Consider the following 20,587-nt stretch of genomic DNA (forward strand, 5'->3'; position numbering starts at 1 on the left):
CCCTCCCTTCCTTCCTTAATGCAGTAGGAAAATTGAGGCTTTGGATATGCTGACTCTGTATTTGATGATGATGATTTTGTTTTTGTTCTTTAATTGCATCCATGCTGTGTTGTGTCTTTGTACTTGGATTTCATTAAGCCCTATGTTTTCAGGGTTGTCCTACACTTTCAATCTACTATTTCACCTGCTTTTGGTACAAATGCTGACCACATAGAGTATGACAGTTCAGTAAATCTATTGTGTTTGCATAAGTTGATAAAAAACAATGAGCCCCACCAACCAAACTGGTGAAGTCATGTGTTCTGACATATACTGGTGTGAAGACGGTGCACTGCGTTTGGATATGCTTGTTAAACAGGATGCCTCAGCTGACCACATTCCTCCTCAGTCTGCAGTAACAGGTAATCTATAATCAGCTTCCATTCTCCAATAAACACATATATATATTTCCATCTTAACAGCAGTGTATCTCATTATCATCTCCCTCTCTCTGATATCCACTTAATGCACCACGGAGTTATGGGATTGTTCCTGCATAGTGTCGCTTGCCAAAGTGGTAAAATTAGGGGCATTAACAACAGCCTATTAAAGCTACAATTGCATCGCACTGCTGGATTACTTATTGATATTTGGCAGAATTGCAGCACTAAAAATTTTTATGTAAACATAATAAATTCTGGGGGGACGGTAATAAAAACACAATGAAGAGAAAGATCAAACAGCATTTATTATCATCTTAATATAATTTATATTTAGATAAAACTAAGATTGACAGTTAAGTGTAGTGGTGCATACATTAAACAATGGATTTAGTGTATACGTGCACAACTCTTGCAGAATAATCAAGTTTGCTTTAAGCTCAAAGTTTGTGTTTTCTGGTTGTGTGTACCAAAGCGTAAATTAATAATAGCATAGCCTCTGCTAAGCACAAAATCACAGTAATTCCAGTAAAGGTTTCGTCTCAAGAAATAAAAATGAATAAACTGTCAATAAAACCTTTGTTTTTGTGTTTTAATCAGAACCTCCAAGGGTTTTCATTTGTTTGTGGTCAGAGGTCACTGTCTGTATGTTGTTATAGTCCAAGACTGTCTGGATTTCAGCGGTCGGCATTCATCTTCCTTAGCTTTGGTGGCAGGTTATCCTCCAACCTCCCTCCGGCTGAAAGAAGTGGGCTGTGCATGGGAACCGGAGCAGGGGACAGCGTGGATGGCAGGCTGTGTTGGTACAGGTCTCCAGTTGACTGGGTCATGGGTTCAAAGCCCACCTTGAGAGACTTAAGCCCTAGACGATTTGCTGCCTCGGGGCCAGGTGAGGAACTGAGACGTTGCAGCTTCAGGGGGAGGTCTCCGGTGCTGCAGGCCTTCTCTGAGTGCTGGGAGCTAAGCATAAGCACTTTCCTCTGAAGGTCCTCCTTCCCCGACGAACTCATCCTCTGCAATTTGCTTGGAAGTCGAACCCCAGTCCCTACATGATGGCCCCTTTCCTCAGTAGTATTAATACAATCCACAGAAAACACGCGGTTACGCCGGGCACCGTGGCTCTCAGTCAGTGCGGGGGTAGGAGTGGACAGAGGCGAAGGCAGAGAATTCTTCTCTTCGTGCTCCTTGACACTGTACGGTGGTGTCGGCACCTCGAACGTGCTGTGGAACTGAGAGTAGTCGACCCTGAAAAAACCCTCTTCCAGGGACATTACTGGCAGGAAACGATGGCCCCATAAAACCTCATCCTCAGTGTATGACGTTCTTGCCTGGCATGTCATACCTAGAAGAGAGTGACGGCAGTAATCATTTTAATACCTGCTATTAAATGAGGTTCCAGCAAAACAATTATAAGCTGATAACGAGGAATCTGAAGGATCAGCATCACTGGCTGCTATCTCTTTTCCCTCTCCTTTATTTCTTGTGATGACAGCTTCATGCTTCGCTCTGCGTGATTATCCAGTTCAGTTTAGTCACATACTAGAAGCTTTAAAGTAAACCCACACAAAAGGGCTATTGCATTTCCCAGTTCATAAAAGTAAAAAGAGGCTTTTACACCTTAATATTTTTATTTTCAAAGCATGCCATGTTCCAATACTGATGTACTGTAATGGGATATGGGAGATGAAAATCATCTATGAATTGGCAAAAAAAAGAAACCTCTGCATGGTATATTATTTCTTTCCTGGATTTCATAAGCTGTGTAAGTTTATCTTTCCTTGATCTGGTAAATTATTTTCACATTTTCTTCCATTAATGGTAGCTAAAGTTGGCAGATGGTTTAGGCAAAGCTGGTTGTGATAATTGTTCATTTAAATCTGATCATCGTGATGCTCTTACATCAGAACAACATGGCATGTGTTCTGTCTTTACTTGTCTTTATTTAACTCTCTGTGTTGATTGCAGCTTCAGTCTTCGGCCAGCTAGAAGAAAATCATCTGTTGGTAAACTGGCATCAGTTTTCATCATGCTCTGGTGGAGGGCCTAAATTATAGATGATGTATTAAGCAAAGATTTCTAGTAAGGTGGGTGCCTGTGTGTCTGCTTTGTGTACACGTCTTCCGTTTGACCTCAGGCTTGTAAAGTAATTTTCTTGACATTTGGATGTTTGTTGGAGGTCATTTGTGATCAATAATCACTTAGTTTGAGTTTTCTTTCTGATCCAATGGTTTTGCTACAACCTGAGCTCTTCTATGAAACACTACAGTTGGCTAAAGAGTAGGAGTCTGATCCAGTCCCTCTGAGGGATGATATGTTCTGTGTTATGTCATAACCTGATGCTATTCCAGGCACACGACTCATCTTCATCCACAGAAACTCTTCACCATTTCTGCATTATTTTTTTCTAATTGCCTTAAGGCTCAGCTTTAATTGCAGTTGCAAGTTTAGGATAATTTTCCAACATTTTCTCCTCTCGTACCAGCAAATAACTGAACTTCTGTTGATTATAGTTGCACAAGACAACGGTAATATCAATGCAATGGAAGCTTTGGGGTCGAGTCTGACAGGCATGCTAGTCAAAGTTCATCATTTAATCATACTTTAGGTATTCTGGTTCATGTCTACTGCTTTTTGCATAAAAATAAAAGCCCTCGGCACATCAAGACTTTATGTAAAATTCCTGACACTGGCAGAGGTTAGAGAGTACATCAACATCATTTGCTGAGTGTTATGTTAGGGTTAGCAAATTTACATAGCACGTCATCTGCATATCGTCAAAGGGCAGCCTAAAGATGGAGTCAATATACCAATAAAAAGACAAACAAAAAAAATCTCATGCCATGTTGACTGCCCTTTAGTTTTATAGTTTCTATTTTATATAGAGCTAACAAATTCTGCCATTCTTAGTTTTCATCTCATTAGGTTGCCAAAGTCAATACCAGCATGGATTTTGTGTAGTGCTGGGTTCAAATGACAACCCATGTGATCCTGTTCTATTGCTACACATTTCTGTTACATGTGCTGAGATGTCTCCTGTTGCATTTCTATTTGTGTTTGGTTTTACTGCCCAAATTTTGGGACTAGATATAATTATTGGGTGTATTTCACATCAAGCCTGGCAGGCTGTCCTGTTAGGTTTAAATATCTTAATGCATATTTATCCAATTTGGATAGAAATATGCATTACTTTCTCTTTAGAAGAAACTAACTATAACTCGTTGTTTAAAATCAGATCTAAATGAAAGCTTGGAATTGATTTTAGCTGTCAGAAATTTTTTTTATCAGCAATGAAATCAAGTAGTTTTGTCACATTGTTGAAAACGGGAAAAAAATGGCTTGAAGACACAAACTAAAACTGACAAGAATTAGAGCCACTGCATGGTAATCTGTCAAGTCTGGTTGAAACAAATGGAATGAGTAGGAGAGACAATCAACAAGCTGAACAGCTGTGTCAGCAGCAGCTGGATGTACCGGGAAGCTGTTAATGTGTTTGGGTTAATGGGATGTGGGTTAGTGTGAAGATGCACATATGGAAATGACATTTTAAAAAATATGCTTATTTTTATTGTTGTTATTATTTTTAAGCATTCCTTTTCCATACAGTTGACAGCATATTGTGAACAATTGTAGGTGACACTTCCAGGGCTTCCCTCTTCTACTCCTCAGCTCCGAGTGCTGTGCACTGCGACACTAGACTTCTAGCTGCACCCTGATTTAATGGTGTTATCAACAGAGCACAGCCGTGTTGCCTGCCTGGCTTCTCGCTTCCCGCTGATCCTTCCCTTCTGCTCTAAGCCTATTCAGCTCCATGGTTTCTCCTACAACAGTGACACAGGCAGGGTTATGGGGGGATGCCTAGAAGCACGGCTGAAAAGAAAAGAGGAGGATGGATTTATTTGTATTGGACTTTTGGGATGAATCATTGTGTTAACTATGCAACAGAGAGATCTGTGTTGTTGCTGAGGGTACTCCAGCATGGCTGCCTGTAGCTTACAGCAGCGGCTTTATACCAGTGTCTCACGCCCTCTGAATTACTTCTGCTCTCAGCTGTCATGTGAAAAATAGAGTGGAACTTCAACTAAAACCTCAGCTCATTCATCAAAGTGACACACGCATCTATGACCACAGGGTTTTATTATGCATAGAGTAGGCATAAACTAATTCTGCAGAAATAAAATATCCCTTGAAATTCAATCAGTGTGTCATTCTCATGTGTTGATGTCATCCTTGGTTTCTCCAGCTCTCGTGCTGTTCAAATATGCAAAACTGGGAAGGTGGGGAAATTAGATTCCAGATTATGAGTATCTATTTGATAGGAGTGTTTTGTGGCTTGTTATTAATGTCGGACTTTACATTTAGATTGGGAGTGAGTAAAGTGGGGAGAGAAAACAAACAATGGGAATGGGGAAGGACACAGTTTAAAGAAATGATATGTAAGATTGCTCACCGGTGGTTTCAACGATGCCCTCGAGGATAACGACAATTTCAAACTGTTCGCTCATGAGAGAGCGCTGGGATAGGTCGAAAAAGGGGCTCTTGGGATTAATTTCATGACAAATGGTGAGAGGGGATACCAGAAAGAGCTGGTCTGCACCCGTTCCAAAGCCCACATCCAATTCGCACTGGTCCAGAGGCAGGAACTCGCCCTCGGGTGTCTGACGAGACTGAAAGATAAAAATCAGACGTAAATAGACAGAAACAGAGGAAAGTGTAAAGAAAGTGAAATAAAAAGGTAGAAAAATAGAAGAAAGAGACAGGAGAGTGATAAGTACATTCATGTAGTCTTTAAAAAGTCAGTTCAGTCCTTCTGTCACCTGTAAATGAAATATTATTGTACTCTACTTGGGTATAAGTACTTTATGACAATGTTAAAATGCCCAGCATTATAAATCCAATGCAAAAGGTTAAGTACCTCATTTGTAATTAGTCCCCTAGAGCTGTATACTAAAAACTATTTAAGCTGCTTTAGCATGCTTGTGCTTTCTGCCCATCTGCAAACTGCTTTGCAACCCACTTCTGCTCCAACTACTCCTTTCATGCTGTTCTCAATGCTGCCTGCTTTCTCCTGTGCTGGGTTTTGTAGTTGATGTCTACCTTCAAATCTAAAGGACAGCAGATGGAAATAACATCAATTAATTCGAGCATAGTGGTCCAGACTGAACTGATATTTTAAAAGCAGACTGATAGAATATAGAAATATTATTACTTTCATCTAATTAATAAGTGTTCCAAAATTTCATGAGTCAAAAGGTGAGAAAATGCTTTTTTCTTAAATATCTCATGAAAACGTGATGAAAGAGATTTCTCTCTCACTCTCTCTGTGCTGTCTTGTTTGCCATGTCCACAGACTTTGCGCTTCACATTGATTTCTAGGAGAACTTGCAGGCAGACGTATGAGACAGCTGTGTTTGGACAGGACTTGCCCACAGAGCGTTAACTGGTGCGGAAGCATTTAATTGCCCAGATGATGTTAGAGCTCAGCACCGGGGTCCTGGATGTATTTTCTTCTTTCCTGTCTTATTCTGTCTAATCAATCTGTTCACCTTTTCTCTTCACATTTTCTCAATTAGCAGTCTGTTTCACCTGTTATTACAAAGTCTTTTAAATTTCAAGACATTTTCTGACATCCTGCTCCCAGAAAAAAGGCTTTCCGATTTTCAAAAGCTTCAATATATAATTAATGTGAAATATTTTCATAGCTATAAAAATGTACGAAGGGAAGATAAAAACAGGTGTGGGTGGGGGAAAAAAAAGTCCTGAGAATCAAAGATTATCTTGGCAAAAATCCACATTTAAGATAATTAGGAACAATATCTTCTTTGGCATCGTAGAGCTCAGTTAAAGTCAGTTATCAAAAAAGATGCTTAAAGTAAACTTTTTTTTTAAAGTAAATTAACGTCATTAACTCCAAAAAATTAATCTGCAAAAAGATGATTTTACTCTTTTCTCAGATTAATTTTTAGATTCTTTATTATGACACCCTGCCTTCTCTTCTCTCTTTTTTTTGGGTCATTATTTTACCTCAAACCAATTATTTGGATGTGTCACTCACCAGCCACCCACCTAACTGCACACACTACTCCTCCACCTCAGCTCCACGCAGCTTCATAATGAACTCCCACACAGACTACCACACAGCCTCACCAGCTTCTCTGTAACGCTTTCTGCCATTTCTGGATCTTTTGTTCTTGTTGTGAATCTTAATAATAATTAACACACTATTCCCTAAAAGACAGTCCCCTCTTTCAACCTTGCCCGAAACACCAATGAAAATGAAAATTGGCCATTTATAGGCTGCTTAACACACCCCTAACCTAGCTTGGTCATCTGTTTACTGAGTTGGTTAAGGTTTCTAAGCCATTCTGTTTGACTTGGAACCAAATGAGTAACCACTAATTTTGCTCTGGCTAGAATAGAAATTATCCACTGTAGTTAGTGGAGCACACGGATGCTTGCTCCATGATTTGGTTAAAAAGCCAGTCTGCAGACTCATTGTTGATGTTTTCAGCCCACTGGTCACCAGCTGATTGAAGAGAGAACATTAAATTAAAGACACAACTGTTGAAATATATTTACATGCTTAGCCTAAACACTTATCTAAGAGAAAACTTTCTGCTTTCAACTCGCAAAAGAAAAGGAGTGAGAGGTGAAGAGGGGCAGTAGTGTTTGGAATGTAGCTGAAGTAGCAGGGATGTAAACCTAAACCCTTCATCTGAACGCTGAAAGTTTCAGCGTTCAGGGAATACTTCTGGTAAATGGTAAATGGACTGGTTCTTAAATAGCGCTTTTCTACTCTATCTGAGCACTCAAAGCGCTTTATACAACTAATTCATTCACCCAATCACACCCATTCACATGAGTACTTTTTCTAAGCTGTTAAGTGCTCCCTATCTAACATTCATACACATTCACACTCCGATGGATGCATCGGAGAGCAACATGGGGTTAGTATCTTGCCCAAGGATATTTTGGATCAAACCACCAACCTTCCGGTTAGTAGCTGACCTGCTCTACCACCTAAGCTACAGCCACCCCACTTCTTAACAATAGGGAAATAAATAATGATGTGCTATTTGGCCTTGAAATAAACCAGACCAGGTGATGTGCTGATGCCGGTCTTGCTACAGGTGCTCGACAGAAAACAGTTGGAGACCACAGCACAAACAACCTTTATCGTGAATGTGTGCAATGAACTTGTAGTCTTGTATCCTTTGAAATGGTTGCTTCAAAAACGGGGTCTGTGACCACTTAGAGTCAGTTGCCATCTTTAAAGTGACTCTGGTGCATCAAAATGACAATAAAGTGGTAATAAGGGACTCTGCCATCAATTCCTGATTGAAGGAGTCAAGTTTGCAATTCCATTCATTTTTTTTGTGATAACAGTGATAAATCGGTGGAAATTTACAAATCTCTTGCTGTCTGTTGCAATTTTGTTGCCGTTTGCATACGCGTTAACTACTTACATTCAGAGTCCAGCCAGAATCTCAAGGATCTGAAATAGGGCTGTGCGATATGACCAAAATCTCATATCCCGATATTAAGACATCTATCGTCGATATAACGATATAAATTACAAAAATGTAACATTTCCTGTAAATTCTGTGAATCTCGGGCATCTCGACTTGTGAAGTGTTTCCAGCTGGGCGTCGTGTACCTGGAGTCGAGTGTTTTAACTGATGCATGGAACTATACATTTTTAGACGTAAGTTGTAACGGCCGCCGTTTTCTTTGAGTATTTATTACACAGCGTGCTGCGGAGAAAAGTCTGTTCTAACGTTTGAGTCTAAGGTTTATTTTTTTAGCACCTGGCGGCTCTTTTTTGCTTCTCATCCGTTAATACTCTGCATCTTTCACGTGACTCGTTTTATTTTGAAAAGCCTCAACAGGATCTTGAGCTTTATTGTGAAAGGTTTATGTGGAAAATAAACAAGCGGACACGCCGTGGTTTTACCGTCGTTGTTGCTAACGAAAACGCATAAAAAACAAGCGCTTGTCCGTCCGTAGTGTGGTTATATTAAATATAAGAGAAAGAGAGAACTTTAAGAAATTAATATAGCCACTACAGTGACCATCAAAATGATGAAAAAATATTGCCGTAAACAGTTTATTTTGCGACACCACGAAACAAACGATAGCGTAAAATGAAACGATAGACGTTTTTCTATCGTCATCCGATATATATCGTTATATCGAACAGCCCTAATCTGAAACAGAAATTAGTGATGTCATTGCCCCAGGACATCATTTTAACAGCAGAATCAGACGTGAACTCAAGCAGTCTTGCTTTCATGTAAGAATATAACTAGAATACGACCAGTTGAGTGGAGTGCCCATATTACATCTATTGATTTCAAAGTGTTTGCAGTCTGTTATAAATCAGCAATTACTAGCAGACCTTCATTAGTCTAAAGGTGATCACAATCAGGCCCAATCCAACCATGACTGTTTGGATACAGTCTACCTTTTACCAGGGGACCTATGCAACCACACTGCGATTGAAGGTGGTTGCTGTAGTACTTTTAGATTGCTAAATGTGAAGAAATTAATTGGAATCATCTAAAAACTACAAAGGAAATTTCTTCTTTTTTATTCTCCTGTGTCTGCACCATTAGATCAACATGCCTTCAAGAGAGCTTAAACACATAAGCACACTTTTTTCATGTATAGTATAAAGTTTATGGAATAAAATACACTTTGCTTGTGCCTTACTCTTGGTTTTTGGTACCTTCTTTAAATGTGATGAAGTTTAAAGTTAACTAGGTTATTTTTAGGCTGTCTAAGCTATAACTGAGCATGACGTGAAGGTAATTAAGGCATTATACCCAATGGGAAAACAAAAGTAAAAGCAGAAACTGTTTAAAAAATAAACCAAAGACGATACATCGGCCATCATATTTACCTGAAACACTGATGCTGACTAGTTTAACAAAATGTCATCAGGTAATTTTTCTGATACATGCACATAGACTGCATATTAGTCTTAGCTAATGTGACGGTGCACAGAGATGGTTCTGCTTCTCTTTCCTCGTGTAAATTATCTCAAAATGTTGCAGCAGGTAATCATTAATCCAAACTCCAAACAACCGTGCATATTAAACAGCATGTCTGTAAACATGATTTATTGTTAGTATCTGTATTCGTTTTTACTAGATAATAAAATAGCTACCGCTGAGTTTGAAGTGCTGCATAAATAAGTTTAATTAATGAAAATTTTCTTTCAGTGTGCTTCTTTGTACTTCCCGCCCCCCGCGCTACAGTTACTCCTCAAAGTCCGATTTCATCCTGACCTGCCGGTGATAATTTCCTATCACCCAGGTGCAAACTGTGAATAAGGTGTGAGTAAACAGGTTTTGCATTGCCAGAAAACACTGCATTCTATTTCTATCTCCTGTGAATATCAATGAGATGCTCGTCTGGATTTATGTCAGGGAATGACTTTTGTGTCGAGCGGGCATTGTTCACTTGTCAGGTGCTTACAGGCCACTGAATACTATTTGGCATTGTTCCTCCTTTGAGGGTTATCTCATGCTAGCTTAGGGAAATTCTTCTTTTCACTTTCTGTCTTGGTCGCTTAAGATTAAAAAGATGGATGACTGTATGCAAACATTGACAGGCAAAGCTTCTTACAAAGGCCCCCTGGCACTCTCCTAGACTCCTTCTTGCACAAAGATCCAGAGATAGCTGAGCTTGTCGACTTTTTTTTCCTCCTGTAAATTTGACATGCTGTTCCAACCAATCAACAGATTTTTCTCTCCAAGCTCTCACATAGTCAGATAGGAACTGTTTTCATTCCTTCTCCACAATATTTTTGGGGAGCAGAAGCACTGGATGAGCACACAAACACATCTCTCTTTGAAATTTTACCTGTCACGTCTGATTGCTCACCGTGGCATCAACGACTCAGCTACTCATTATCATTAGAAAAGCGAGGTGGTTTTTTTTTTCCCCCTCTGTCCTTGCAGTGGAAGTGTCTCAGTGGTGTGAATGATGCTCATGGATAAAGACAGGTGATAAATAAAACTGATTAGACCTAAAGGGTCCTAATCTTCCTACTCAACTCCACTCCTGCTCGGCCAGACCCTCATCAATCAACAGCCTCAGTGGAGATGGGGGTGGAGGTCCTTATAGGCAATCAGATCGACCGGCCGACAGTCCGACCAAATCATGCGCGCTTTCACGCTGCAAGTTATGCACAGCCTGGTCATTAGGTTTAGAAAAGATAGCCTTGGTTAACATTTCATCCAAGCCAATCCAGCCAAGACTGAGAGAGATTAATTGGAAAAGTTAAATCACAAGTTAAATTAATTGGGAAAAACAACCCGAGGTAGACTCCAACTGCAAACAACTGCTTGTGTTTAAGATTCTGCTTATGAATGGGTTTAAAATGAATGTCTGCATCTTCCTACACTTTCAGCTGTTGAAAGGCAGAATCGCTTAATGCAGCCAGCCTCTGGTAAAAGCATAAAAGACGGCTCAGTTTCTCTGCAGAATATCAAACCTTTGTTGCACCATCGTCACCAAGATGTGTTCCTACCACAGCAACTCAAGATTTCATTTTTCCTATTTAAATGTGTTACATTTCTCCCTTTATATAGCTGAACAACACTTACATGGAGCTTTCATTGCTTCACCTAAAAGCTACCTTTAAGCAGTCAAGCAGCCATTTCTGCTTTACTGTAAATCGCTTTTTACATCATAATCAAATACAATTTAATACACCTCTGCGTGATCTGTTAATGAAAGAGCTCAGAGGGGAAACCTCACTGAGCTGAGCAGGCACACTATTACACAATCGAATTGTGAGACCAGCATTTGGTGGATTTATCCACTTTAGAGAGCATTTGTCTAAAGGTGCTCTTTTTTATGAGTGTGAAAATGTCAACTGAGAAGAGGCGAGTTTTCCTATTTAACATGTTTTACTGAGAGTAAGGTCCAGGTTACTTTTCTTTGAGACTGCATATTTTTGTTGTTGGTGTACTTTTTACATAATAGAACTGAAAGAAAGCCATTCAAACACACATGGGCGCATTAATCGGACACACATAATTGAGTCTTGAGGCACAAGAAAAATGCGGCTCATCCTGATAATGTGAGTCCAGCTATTGTGCACAGATCAACTGAAAAGCTTCCAAAGATGACACCTACTCAGGGCTGTACTACAAAGTTATTCATTATAACTATACTTTGCTTTCTTTAGCTGATTCAACAAAACTTAAAGTTTTTTTTGTTAATAGAGGTTCTCTTCTACATAACAGGGGAAGATTGATGTTGGCGTTTCACTCCAGCGCTGCAAGTAAATCAAGGGATGAATGATGGCAGAAAGATGTTAATCTTGAAATTTTGTAAGTTAATGTTTTTATTTTCACACTAAATGCAATCTTAATGCTGCCGTTCATTTCTAACGTGCACAATAGCACTCAAACTTTAAGCTTGGTCCATTTAAACATGAGACTTAAAGAAGCATATTTAGGTCTAACACTGTCCTTTAATGAAGGAGACGTGGGAATCGGTTTAGTTTTGGACCAAATCAAAGTAAAATTTATTTTATTGATTGGAAATTCTCTGCAGTACATACTAATAGACTAATCAATCTTCTAATCTGTGTTCTGTTAGTTGTACAAGATGCAGTACAAGATGGGCTTTGCTGCGAATTGTGAATCCATGTAAATTCCCATGACAACATAAGCAGTGCGTTTGCTCTGCTCTAACTTTACTGCACGGCTTCATTTGTGGCATTATTAGCATACAGATTAACGGGCTCTGCGTACAAGCATGAGAAATTATATTGTTAGGAAATTAATTCCTTTTAGTTATTGAAAATGTGGCGCTTACACCTGATTTTAATCTGGTTAGAGGTGCATGTTGGTTAAACCAAATTAAGAAAGAGCCACTTTTGTGACTCATGTAACCCATTAATCTTGAATTGTAGAATACTCCTGCAGTCTCTCAAAAATCTTCTGAGATTTGGGATTAATTTTGGGCGATTGTTGAAACATGTTCACGTTTTTGAACATTCCCTGCAAAAAAGTGGTATTTATATTTTTATGCTGCATCTGCATGTAGCTGCTCCACTGTACACTGTGCACCTTTTAACAAATAGCTCACTTTAATTAGTATTTGTTTTGGGATCCAATCTCAAGCCTCTGGCAGTGAAGTCAGACACAGCGAGACAACATGACCTCCACTGCTCCAACACCTCGCCTCTTCTCCAGCTTCCCACACTAGACTCAGCACACGGCTTCATAATTAGTTTTTTGCTAAATCTTAACGTGGAGATAATACCAAAGGATGCTTTGCTGCTTTCTCAGTGCGTGAAAATATGCAGTAGTAGTAGAGAGCATACTGGAAAGTAACAACCTGCCACATTTGCCTGAGTGCAGAGGCATGTAAAGTCATGCTGATGAGGTCGCTGTAGAGGCTTACGCTCCGCTAAAATTAAAATGAGACAAGATTAGGTGTTGCTTGAAACGCTGAGACCAGGTTGGAAAGCGATTCAATTCTTCATGTGGCAACTTTGTGACTTTGGCAGATATGGTGTCACAATGTTCTTGGCCAAACTGTGTGTTTGTTGTCAGCGTGCACCCTGTGAGTTCTTCTTGTGTGGAAAATTCTTTAACGAGGCTCATGCTTTTAGTATTGTTAGGAGCCTAAAGATGCTGTATTTATGCAAAAATAATGGTCCAGTGCTTTACCCCTGATAGAAGAAAGAAAGACTTCACATTACAGATCCGGAGCCATAGCAAATGCCTCAGAAAGAAACCTCAGGAATCCAAGCTGTACATCTATATGTTCTTATGTATTTTTGAGAATGCACACTCCTGCATCAGAATGTTCTGTCCTGTGTGGACTGAATTTAAGTATAGAATACAAAAACACGAGAAACATGAACAGAGCAGACTTTCCAGCTCTTGGACTCGCTCATCAATACATGCAGGGATTCAAGGTCTTTTTTTTTCCAGCCCTCTACAGCCTGATAGTATAATTGAGTCTTTTCTTATTAGAAAAAAAAAATGGAAATCAATTCCAGTTCTAGTGCCTGTGTAACCTGCTGTGCAATCCTCTGAGGAGATATACAGCCACGACTATTTTACTCCCTTGTATATCTCTGAAATAGAAGGCACCATTCATACAGTGAAAATATTAAGAAAACAAAAATCTGCTAGGCTCTACCCAGCTGTTTCACTGCTCTCCATCTCTTTCAATCAATGTCCTACACGCTCACACCCGCCTCCCGCCCTCACAGCTACACCAGAGTCATATTTTCAGCTTGGATGTTCCACCAGGATGCCCTCTGAGGCTGCCGTGGATGCCTTCCAAAGCTGCATTTCAGCTGCTTATGGTGGGACTTTAAATGTCGGCTGTCATTGGTCAGTCTTTTCTCTATTTCTTTTATAATGCAGGAATTCAAGGCCTTTTTCCATGTCCAGTGATCATCCGCAGCAGTACCGCAGGGCTCTTTCCAAACACAGCAGCAAAAGCAACAACTTTTGCAAGCTGGGCTGAATGCCTTAAATTCTAATGTTTAAGAGGTGAGAAACAGCATATATGGCACATGATAATCACAAGGCGGCATCCTGTCTGAACATCACAAACACACTGTGTTAAATGTTGATTTTTGACTTTATCTAACAAAGATTATGCTAGATTGTCCCTCAGTGCGGTACAGATTGCTCACTGCTTTCTTAAGCCAAGAAGAAGTGTTCCCCTCAGCTAATACGAGCCACAAACCTCTCTTTGGCTTCCTGGGCAAGACCAAAATGAGAGGGAAAACCAAAAACTTTGCACGTAGGTGTGAGCTCATGGCCCAAGGCGCTTTTCAAATGAAGGCTCAGTGTGTCCATGAATTCCAGTAGGAGGTGAGACAGACTGATATGTGATTTTTCTGTGTGGTATTTAGTGTATTTTAGTTGGCAGAGTACAAAAGGACAAAAAATAAAGCAGAAATAAGGTTACTTACTACTTTACGTTTGTTCTTTGACAACTGGGGAGTCTGACAACAAGCTACTCTACCTTTGTTTTTACATATGCATAAGGGGTACAGCCCAATTCCCTTGATTGTTTCCGCGTTTCAGTCAATTGCGTCATTCTCTTGCATCTTATTTCCTCTCATGAAAACACAAGGCAGTGTATTCTCTGAGCCTTCATCTGAAGCGACGTCCATTTTTTATTATATTTTTTACATTTTTTTCTGGTGACAGGGACACAGCTGGTCTGTCCGTCACTCTGATTTCAAAGTCCAGTGGCAGCTTTTGTTCGTTTAGAGTTTGCACAAATAATGTTGCAGTGCATAGATACTACCATCAGCGCAGCGGCCACAGCACACGATATTTGAATGTGTTACCTGCACTGCATTTATATTGTGTTTATTTCAGTCAGACTTCACTGTTGGCATAAATAATGGCAGCAAATAACTAATTTGAATCAACATTTTTTTAATATATTCTCTTTATTATTTCATATTAATCCCAGTTGTAACCTTAATATTTTCTCATTTTGGGGCTAATAAATCAGTTCCACCAACTGTCTGTGTAATATTTTGGTAAGCATTACATAACAACACTAGGGGAAAAAAAAATCTTTATTAAAATTTATGGTTCTTTTGACAGTCAGACCTACAGTTGCATGGTTCTAAATTTAAATGATGAAGACAAAGTAAATAAAAAAAATGCTATTGATGCTGACTTTTCTCTATTTTCTCATTTTAATGAGCTGACAAAAGCACTTTAAATGTGGAATGATTTAAGAGTAAAGCGAAGACTGAGTCTGTGGATTCACCTAAATTCTCTTATTTAATTGTTCTCCAAACACTACAGACACGAGAAGATGCCATTTAATATAATAGAAACCTTGAGAAATGTGCTGGTACAACCCACCACTGTTTAAAGACATTAAAAAAAAATGCCTTGCAGCGCTGGATGAAGGAGTTGGTTCAGCTTTGTGCAAATCTCGTTTGATGCTTGTTTTGATTCCCACAGGAAACGGAGCTACGCAGGTGTTTTCAGATTCAATTCGGCTAAAGTACTTCATACAGAGTGGAGGGAAAGCTGATCGTTGTCATCTGTGGTGTCCCACTTCTTTTTTTGTTTTAATGAGTTCGGTAAGAAATACTGCGCAAGGAAATGAACGACTTTAACCACACTGGTGGCAGCAGGAGAAAATACCTGCTCAATTACATCTGTGCATGTAAATGAGGCGTTGAGTGCTTAACAAGTTTGCAAGTTACAGTTTATGAGAAGCAAGAGAAAACGCCTCAGTTAGAAAGACTAACGAGTAACGAACATCGTTTTGCAGGCACAAACTTTATAGGTTGATTTATGTAGACGTCCAAAGCTTTTCAAGATAAATCTGCAATAGTTTTTAGTATTTGAACCCCACTGATACAACTATGTTTCTGCTTGCAGTTCAAATAATAGAGATTTACAGTTGAAGTTGAATTTTGATGTAGTTTGATGATTGTTTTTATTTCTGAAGTTTGAGAGCTGTTCGCGGATTCCACTTTAGTTTCTTAAACTCTGCCTCTCTTTTGAACTCTTTTTAAACAAGTTAAATGATTCCACTGCCACTAATGTCTTTGGGTATCTTATGATGAGGCAAGATTTTAAAAAAGGCTGCAGTTCAACAGCACCACCAACATTTCTACACAGGGACTGCACTAAAAGGCAACAACTTAAAACACTACTACCATGGTAGTAGTTTAATACAGCATTGTATTTGATGATAAATATTTACACGTATGTAAATCCTAAACAAGGCTTGTGGTCTGTGCAATGACTCACCTGACTGTTATTTTTTTCTTTGTGTGTGTGTACTCTGGCAGGGCTGCTACAAATATTCTGTCTTGGTAAGAGAGTCTTTGAAGCGAAAGAATAAGGTTAGACCAGAAAGCACTCGAGCAAAAAATGATAAAAAAAAAAAATCTAAGAAGCACACAGTGGATGCTGTATTTATTGTATTTCACAGAGAGGGGGAGTGTAAAAAGGATGTGGGGTTGGCATAGGTCTTGGAATATATACTGATTGTATTTCTGGCAGTCCGGAAAGGAAGCAAATGGGTTTTACCTCAGCTCTATTTAAAAAAAATAAAATAAAAATAAAAAAAGGAGCTTCCATTATTTTTAGTGATGTCATGTCTGTTCCAATCTCATTGACAATCCTATTTGTTAAGTTTTGGATACCCATGTTTTCAGGGTTTTTGAAACTGCCTTCAGTTTCAACTTACTTAATTTAAATCTGAGCTCCAGTGTCCTGATGTACTGCAGTTCACTCTATCATTGGTGTTTTACGCAGGTGGAGAGAAGCCTATGGTTCAGTCTTACAAGAGAGGCGAGTGAAATCATCGCAAACATGTGCAATTTTACTTTCTGCCTATGGGGTTGTTCACTTTCTCCATGCTTGTAACTGTGGAATAGCACAGTCCTCCCTGCCTCCCTCTTTGCCTGCATGCATCATTAAGCTGACCAATGCTGTGCTCGATGTGGCTGTGCGGAGGAGAGAACACACACATAAACAAGCTCCAAGCACCTCTCTAATGCTGTTTGTCTTCTTTATGGCCCATTTTGCACATTGAACATGGATGTGGCTGAATGGAGCTCTATTACGATAATTAACAGAGGGGGGCCTGTCAACCTCGGTGCTGTTTGTGGCAATTTTCTGCATTGCTGCCTGTTTTTAGAGTTTGAGGTTTATTAGCTGTATTCTTCCAAAATCTGCTGAGTTGAAGCCAAAATGGCACAAACCCACTTCAACAATGGATAGGCTTCTTCTTCTTTTTCTGCAGCTAAATTCAAACACTGCAGTGCTTTCTAACTCTTTTTATAGTTCAGAAAGGAAATTTTTAAAAAATGCATCACCTTAAATACTTTTTATGTCTTAACACTCTCTCCAGAGTGTTATTTTACTGAGTCCAGTGCTCTGCTGTGGTGTGTCAATCTCAGCTCCCTACTGATTCACCGAGCCTAACTTTCTATCAAACACAAGGGGGAGGGGCATCTGTCTGTCACATCTGCTTTCTGATACACTTCTATCTGCCCATGTGTCACCAGTTGAAGCGGAGCCGATGCTGGACACAGTAGGGACCATGCATACTGCAGCCCTCCCCACAAAGACAGAACAACCTTTTCTCTCTTATTTCAGTGGTTTGTGAGGCACCCATCTGGCTGCTGCTCAGCTTCACCATATATACTTGATATATACTTGAGCAATTTGCAGCTTGTCTTTGGCCTCGTGGGCTTAGGTTAGAGATTCAGCGATGCAAGCTGTCATTCAAGTGTGCAGTCACGCTTAAAATAAATGACTGTGGAAGCTTAAGGAAAGTAAAAAACAAACAAAACACGGGATGCCAGCCTTCAAAGAAAGTGCTCCACGCAGATGAGATAAGACAGTGCTGATGAAGCTCCAGTGCATCAGCAGGGAGTCTAATAAGTTAGTGTAAGTTAACTACATTGCATCTATTTCAAAGTCATGATTTGCTTTACTGATGAAAGGAGATGTGGTCTAAAACGAACTGCTCTTACTCTTGCAGATTTAGCTTCTTTTTAAATTTATTTTAATGTTATTAGCCGAGTATGTCGATATTAAGCTTACCTTTATAAGCTTGCACCTGATCTGTGCGGACACCATGTGGCTGTTCCGCAGGTTGCCCACACGGAACATGAGGCATAGTTTGCCGTCTCGCAGAGAAATCACCGCGTCCTGACTGAACATGAGCGTTTCTGCGCGTTTCTTGGGTTGGGACATTTTTATGAACATACAACCGATGAGAAAAGCGTCCACTATGGAGCCCAGCAGCGATTGGAACAAGAAAAGGATGATGCCCTCCGGACACTTCTCCGTAATGTACCGGTAGCCGTAACCAATTGTGGCCTCAGTCTCGATGAAGAACAGAAAAGCTGAGGGGAAGTTGTAAACATTGGCCACACAGGGGGTGTAGGATGAGTCGTGGCCATGATTTAAATCTCCTCTGATGTACGCAATGACCCACCACATCGATGCCATGACCAGCCATGCGATGGTGTAAGTTAGGATGAAGATCAGTAGGTTCCATCGCCACTTTAGGTCTACCAAAGTGGTGAACAGGTCAGAGAGGTACCTGCTGGTCTCTCCACCGAGGTTTCCGTGCTGCACATTGCAGCGACCGTTCTTCTCCACGAAACGCTGGCGTTTCTTCTTGACCGGAGCAGAAAAAGATGAAGCCCGATTTGTGTTAACCACCTGATAGTCTTCGCCAAATTTTCTACGAAGTGCCGCCATTTCAGCTCTGCTGAAGAAAGTGGGAAAAAATCCTTGCAGTTTAATCCATGCTTTTGATTGTATTAGACTCCAAAACACTGGTTACCTGCAGTGCGTAAAATGCGCCATGGCCACTTTAGCGCGCACATGAAATCCTATGAATAATAAAAAATTTAAAAAAAAAGAATCGCGCGTATTTCAGTGCTTTTAAAGCACAGTCATCATCCTCTCATATAAAAATTTCCACTGTTCTGCCAGTTACTTTACATGACATCTGAGGATCGCTGACTGTAGCTGTGCGCTCTGCTCAGCCTCCCCACACTCTGACTGGCGTGATACTCGCCAGTGGAACGAAATACGATGAGTTGTCTACCATTCACAGCCTCTGGTGGGCTGTAAAGAATTGGGAAAAAAAACGGAAGAGAGAGAGATGTGAAGAGAGGGAGGGAAGGGGGCAGGGAGAGAGGAGGAGAGAGTTACACAAGAAGGCGTTTGTGTGTAAGAGAGACATGGAGGGAGGCGTTCAGTTTGACTCTTCTGTCCAGTTCATTCATTCAGTTAGTCCGTGTGAAGCTTAATTGATATATTTATCAAAGCTTTGGTTAATTTATTCATTGATTCCCTTTGAGTATTTATATTTCCTTTATATTACAGCTGCTTATGCTGCGTCTGCACTGAGACACAGGCACACAAAGTAAAGAGACTGGAGAAATTTTGTGTTTTTAAGTTAGATTGTGCCATCTACTGGATAGATAACATAACTTACATATTTATTTTAGTGGACTGGGCAACATGGGGGCTAGGGTATCACTGACGTAACTGCCGATAATATATGGTCTTCTGCTAGCCTGTGCCAAATTGCTAAAAACCTAATAACCTGAGATAACATTAGCAAGTAAATTAACAGTAACTTAAAAGACAAACGCAGTAGCTATTTTTGTGTTAAATATCCTTCTGTACTGAAGACATTGCATGGGTTTAGGACATTTTCAGAGATGACCATTCTTGGTTCCCTTTTGGCCTCATTTTAATCAAAGGCACACAAAGGTCTGCACTTCATGTAAGTGCCGTTATCATTATTAACTAATGCATAATCACACTTTGAGTCACACAGATAGCATAGTCCTCCAACCAACCCTCATCTCAAGTGTTTTTGTTCAGCCCTTTCATTTGTGTTGAGACCCCAGTAGGAGTATTTCTGATATAAAAGAGCTGTGCCCTCTGAAAAACAAGATCTATAATCACTTTGTTCCTCTTTCAATGTATTTTTAGCACTTAATCAATAAGTGATGTAATGGCCTGATTTTTCTGGAACTTGATTTTTCTGGTTTTTGATCCCTGTGGACTTTTTAGTTGTTGCTTCGGGTAGGCATGACAGCAGAACAAAAAAGATTTAAAAAAATATATTGCACTAGACAAAAAGTGCAATTTTAAGTAGCTAAAATGAATCCAGTCTAAGGAAACCGTCCAGCAAGAAATCCTGCTTTAAATATTTCAAGTTTTCAAGCAGATGAGGCGTGTACCATGGAACAGAGGGGTGTTTGTGATTTTTCCCTTCACTTATTTTGACAAATTGGATAGAAAAAAGCACAACCTGCTCTTGCTCATACAGTTCAAAGATTTTTAGTCAGCTTCAATCAGTAAAAAGGAGTACATGGAGTGGAAATCTGACTGCTCAAATTATCATTCATCACAACCTCAATAAGAGACAGAGATGGCATAGATGCACTTGTTGTAATGTTTGTGTTCTAGCTCATTGGAAATCACTTTGTCACCGTATCGTGAGTATATTTTTGCATAACACGTGTTCTGTATCTGTTGTTTGTCTTTGTATAAGTCTATCCCCTTTAATGGTTTATTAGGTAACAGCTTCTACAGCTTTATTTTTCTTTTATGATCTGTTCTTTTGTACTACGTGTTTACCTGATGGCTGCTGTGTAG

General features: G+C 39.8%; 1 protein-coding gene across 2 annotated transcripts; it reads right to left on the bottom strand.

Annotated features, from left to right (window-relative positions):
• Positions 1-708: 708 nt before the first annotated feature.
• On the bottom strand, positions 709-19,059 carry kcnj19a (potassium inwardly rectifying channel subfamily J member 19a). Of its 2 annotated transcripts, none has more exons than XM_003442004.5 (3): positions 18,002-19,055; positions 4,867-5,083; positions 709-1,761 (listed from the first exon to the last, which is right to left on the bottom strand). In XM_003442004.5, the coding sequence occupies exons 1-3, from the start codon at positions 18,665-18,667 to the stop codon at positions 1,097-1,099; spliced, it is 1,548 nt and encodes a 515-aa protein (XP_003442052.1). In that variant the 5' UTR covers positions 18,668-19,055; the 3' UTR covers positions 709-1,096. The 2 variants fall into 2 exon arrangements, with proteins under 2 accessions (XP_003442052.1, XP_025762190.1); XM_025906405.1 differs by lacking the exon at positions 709-1,761 and adding an exon at positions 1,769-4,286 and having other exon boundaries at positions 18,002-19,059.
• Positions 19,060-20,587: the final 1,528 nt, after the last annotated feature.

Source organism: Oreochromis niloticus, linkage group LG4 (genome assembly GCF_001858045.2).
Source record: "Oreochromis niloticus isolate F11D_XX linkage group LG4, O_niloticus_UMD_NMBU, whole genome shotgun sequence".
Taxonomy (NCBI): Eukaryota; Metazoa; Chordata; class Actinopteri; order Cichliformes; family Cichlidae; genus Oreochromis; species Oreochromis niloticus.

What these genes read in the sequence shown, in the direction of transcription:
- kcnj19a (XM_003442004.5), bottom strand. Translation starts at nt 18,667, where the DNA reads ATGGCGGCACTTCGTAGAAAATTTGGCGAAGACTATCAGGTGGTTAAC. An exon ending in TCAGGTGCAAGCTTATAAAG is followed by an intron (nt 5,084 to 18,001) that starts GTAAGCTTAATA and finishes TTTATCTTTCAG; the next exon opens with TCTCGTCAGACACCCGAGGG. An exon ending in GGGCATCGTTGAAACCACCG is followed by an intron (nt 1,762 to 4,866) that starts GTGAGCAATCTT and finishes ACTCTCTTCTAG; the next exon opens with GTATGACATGCCAGGCAAGA.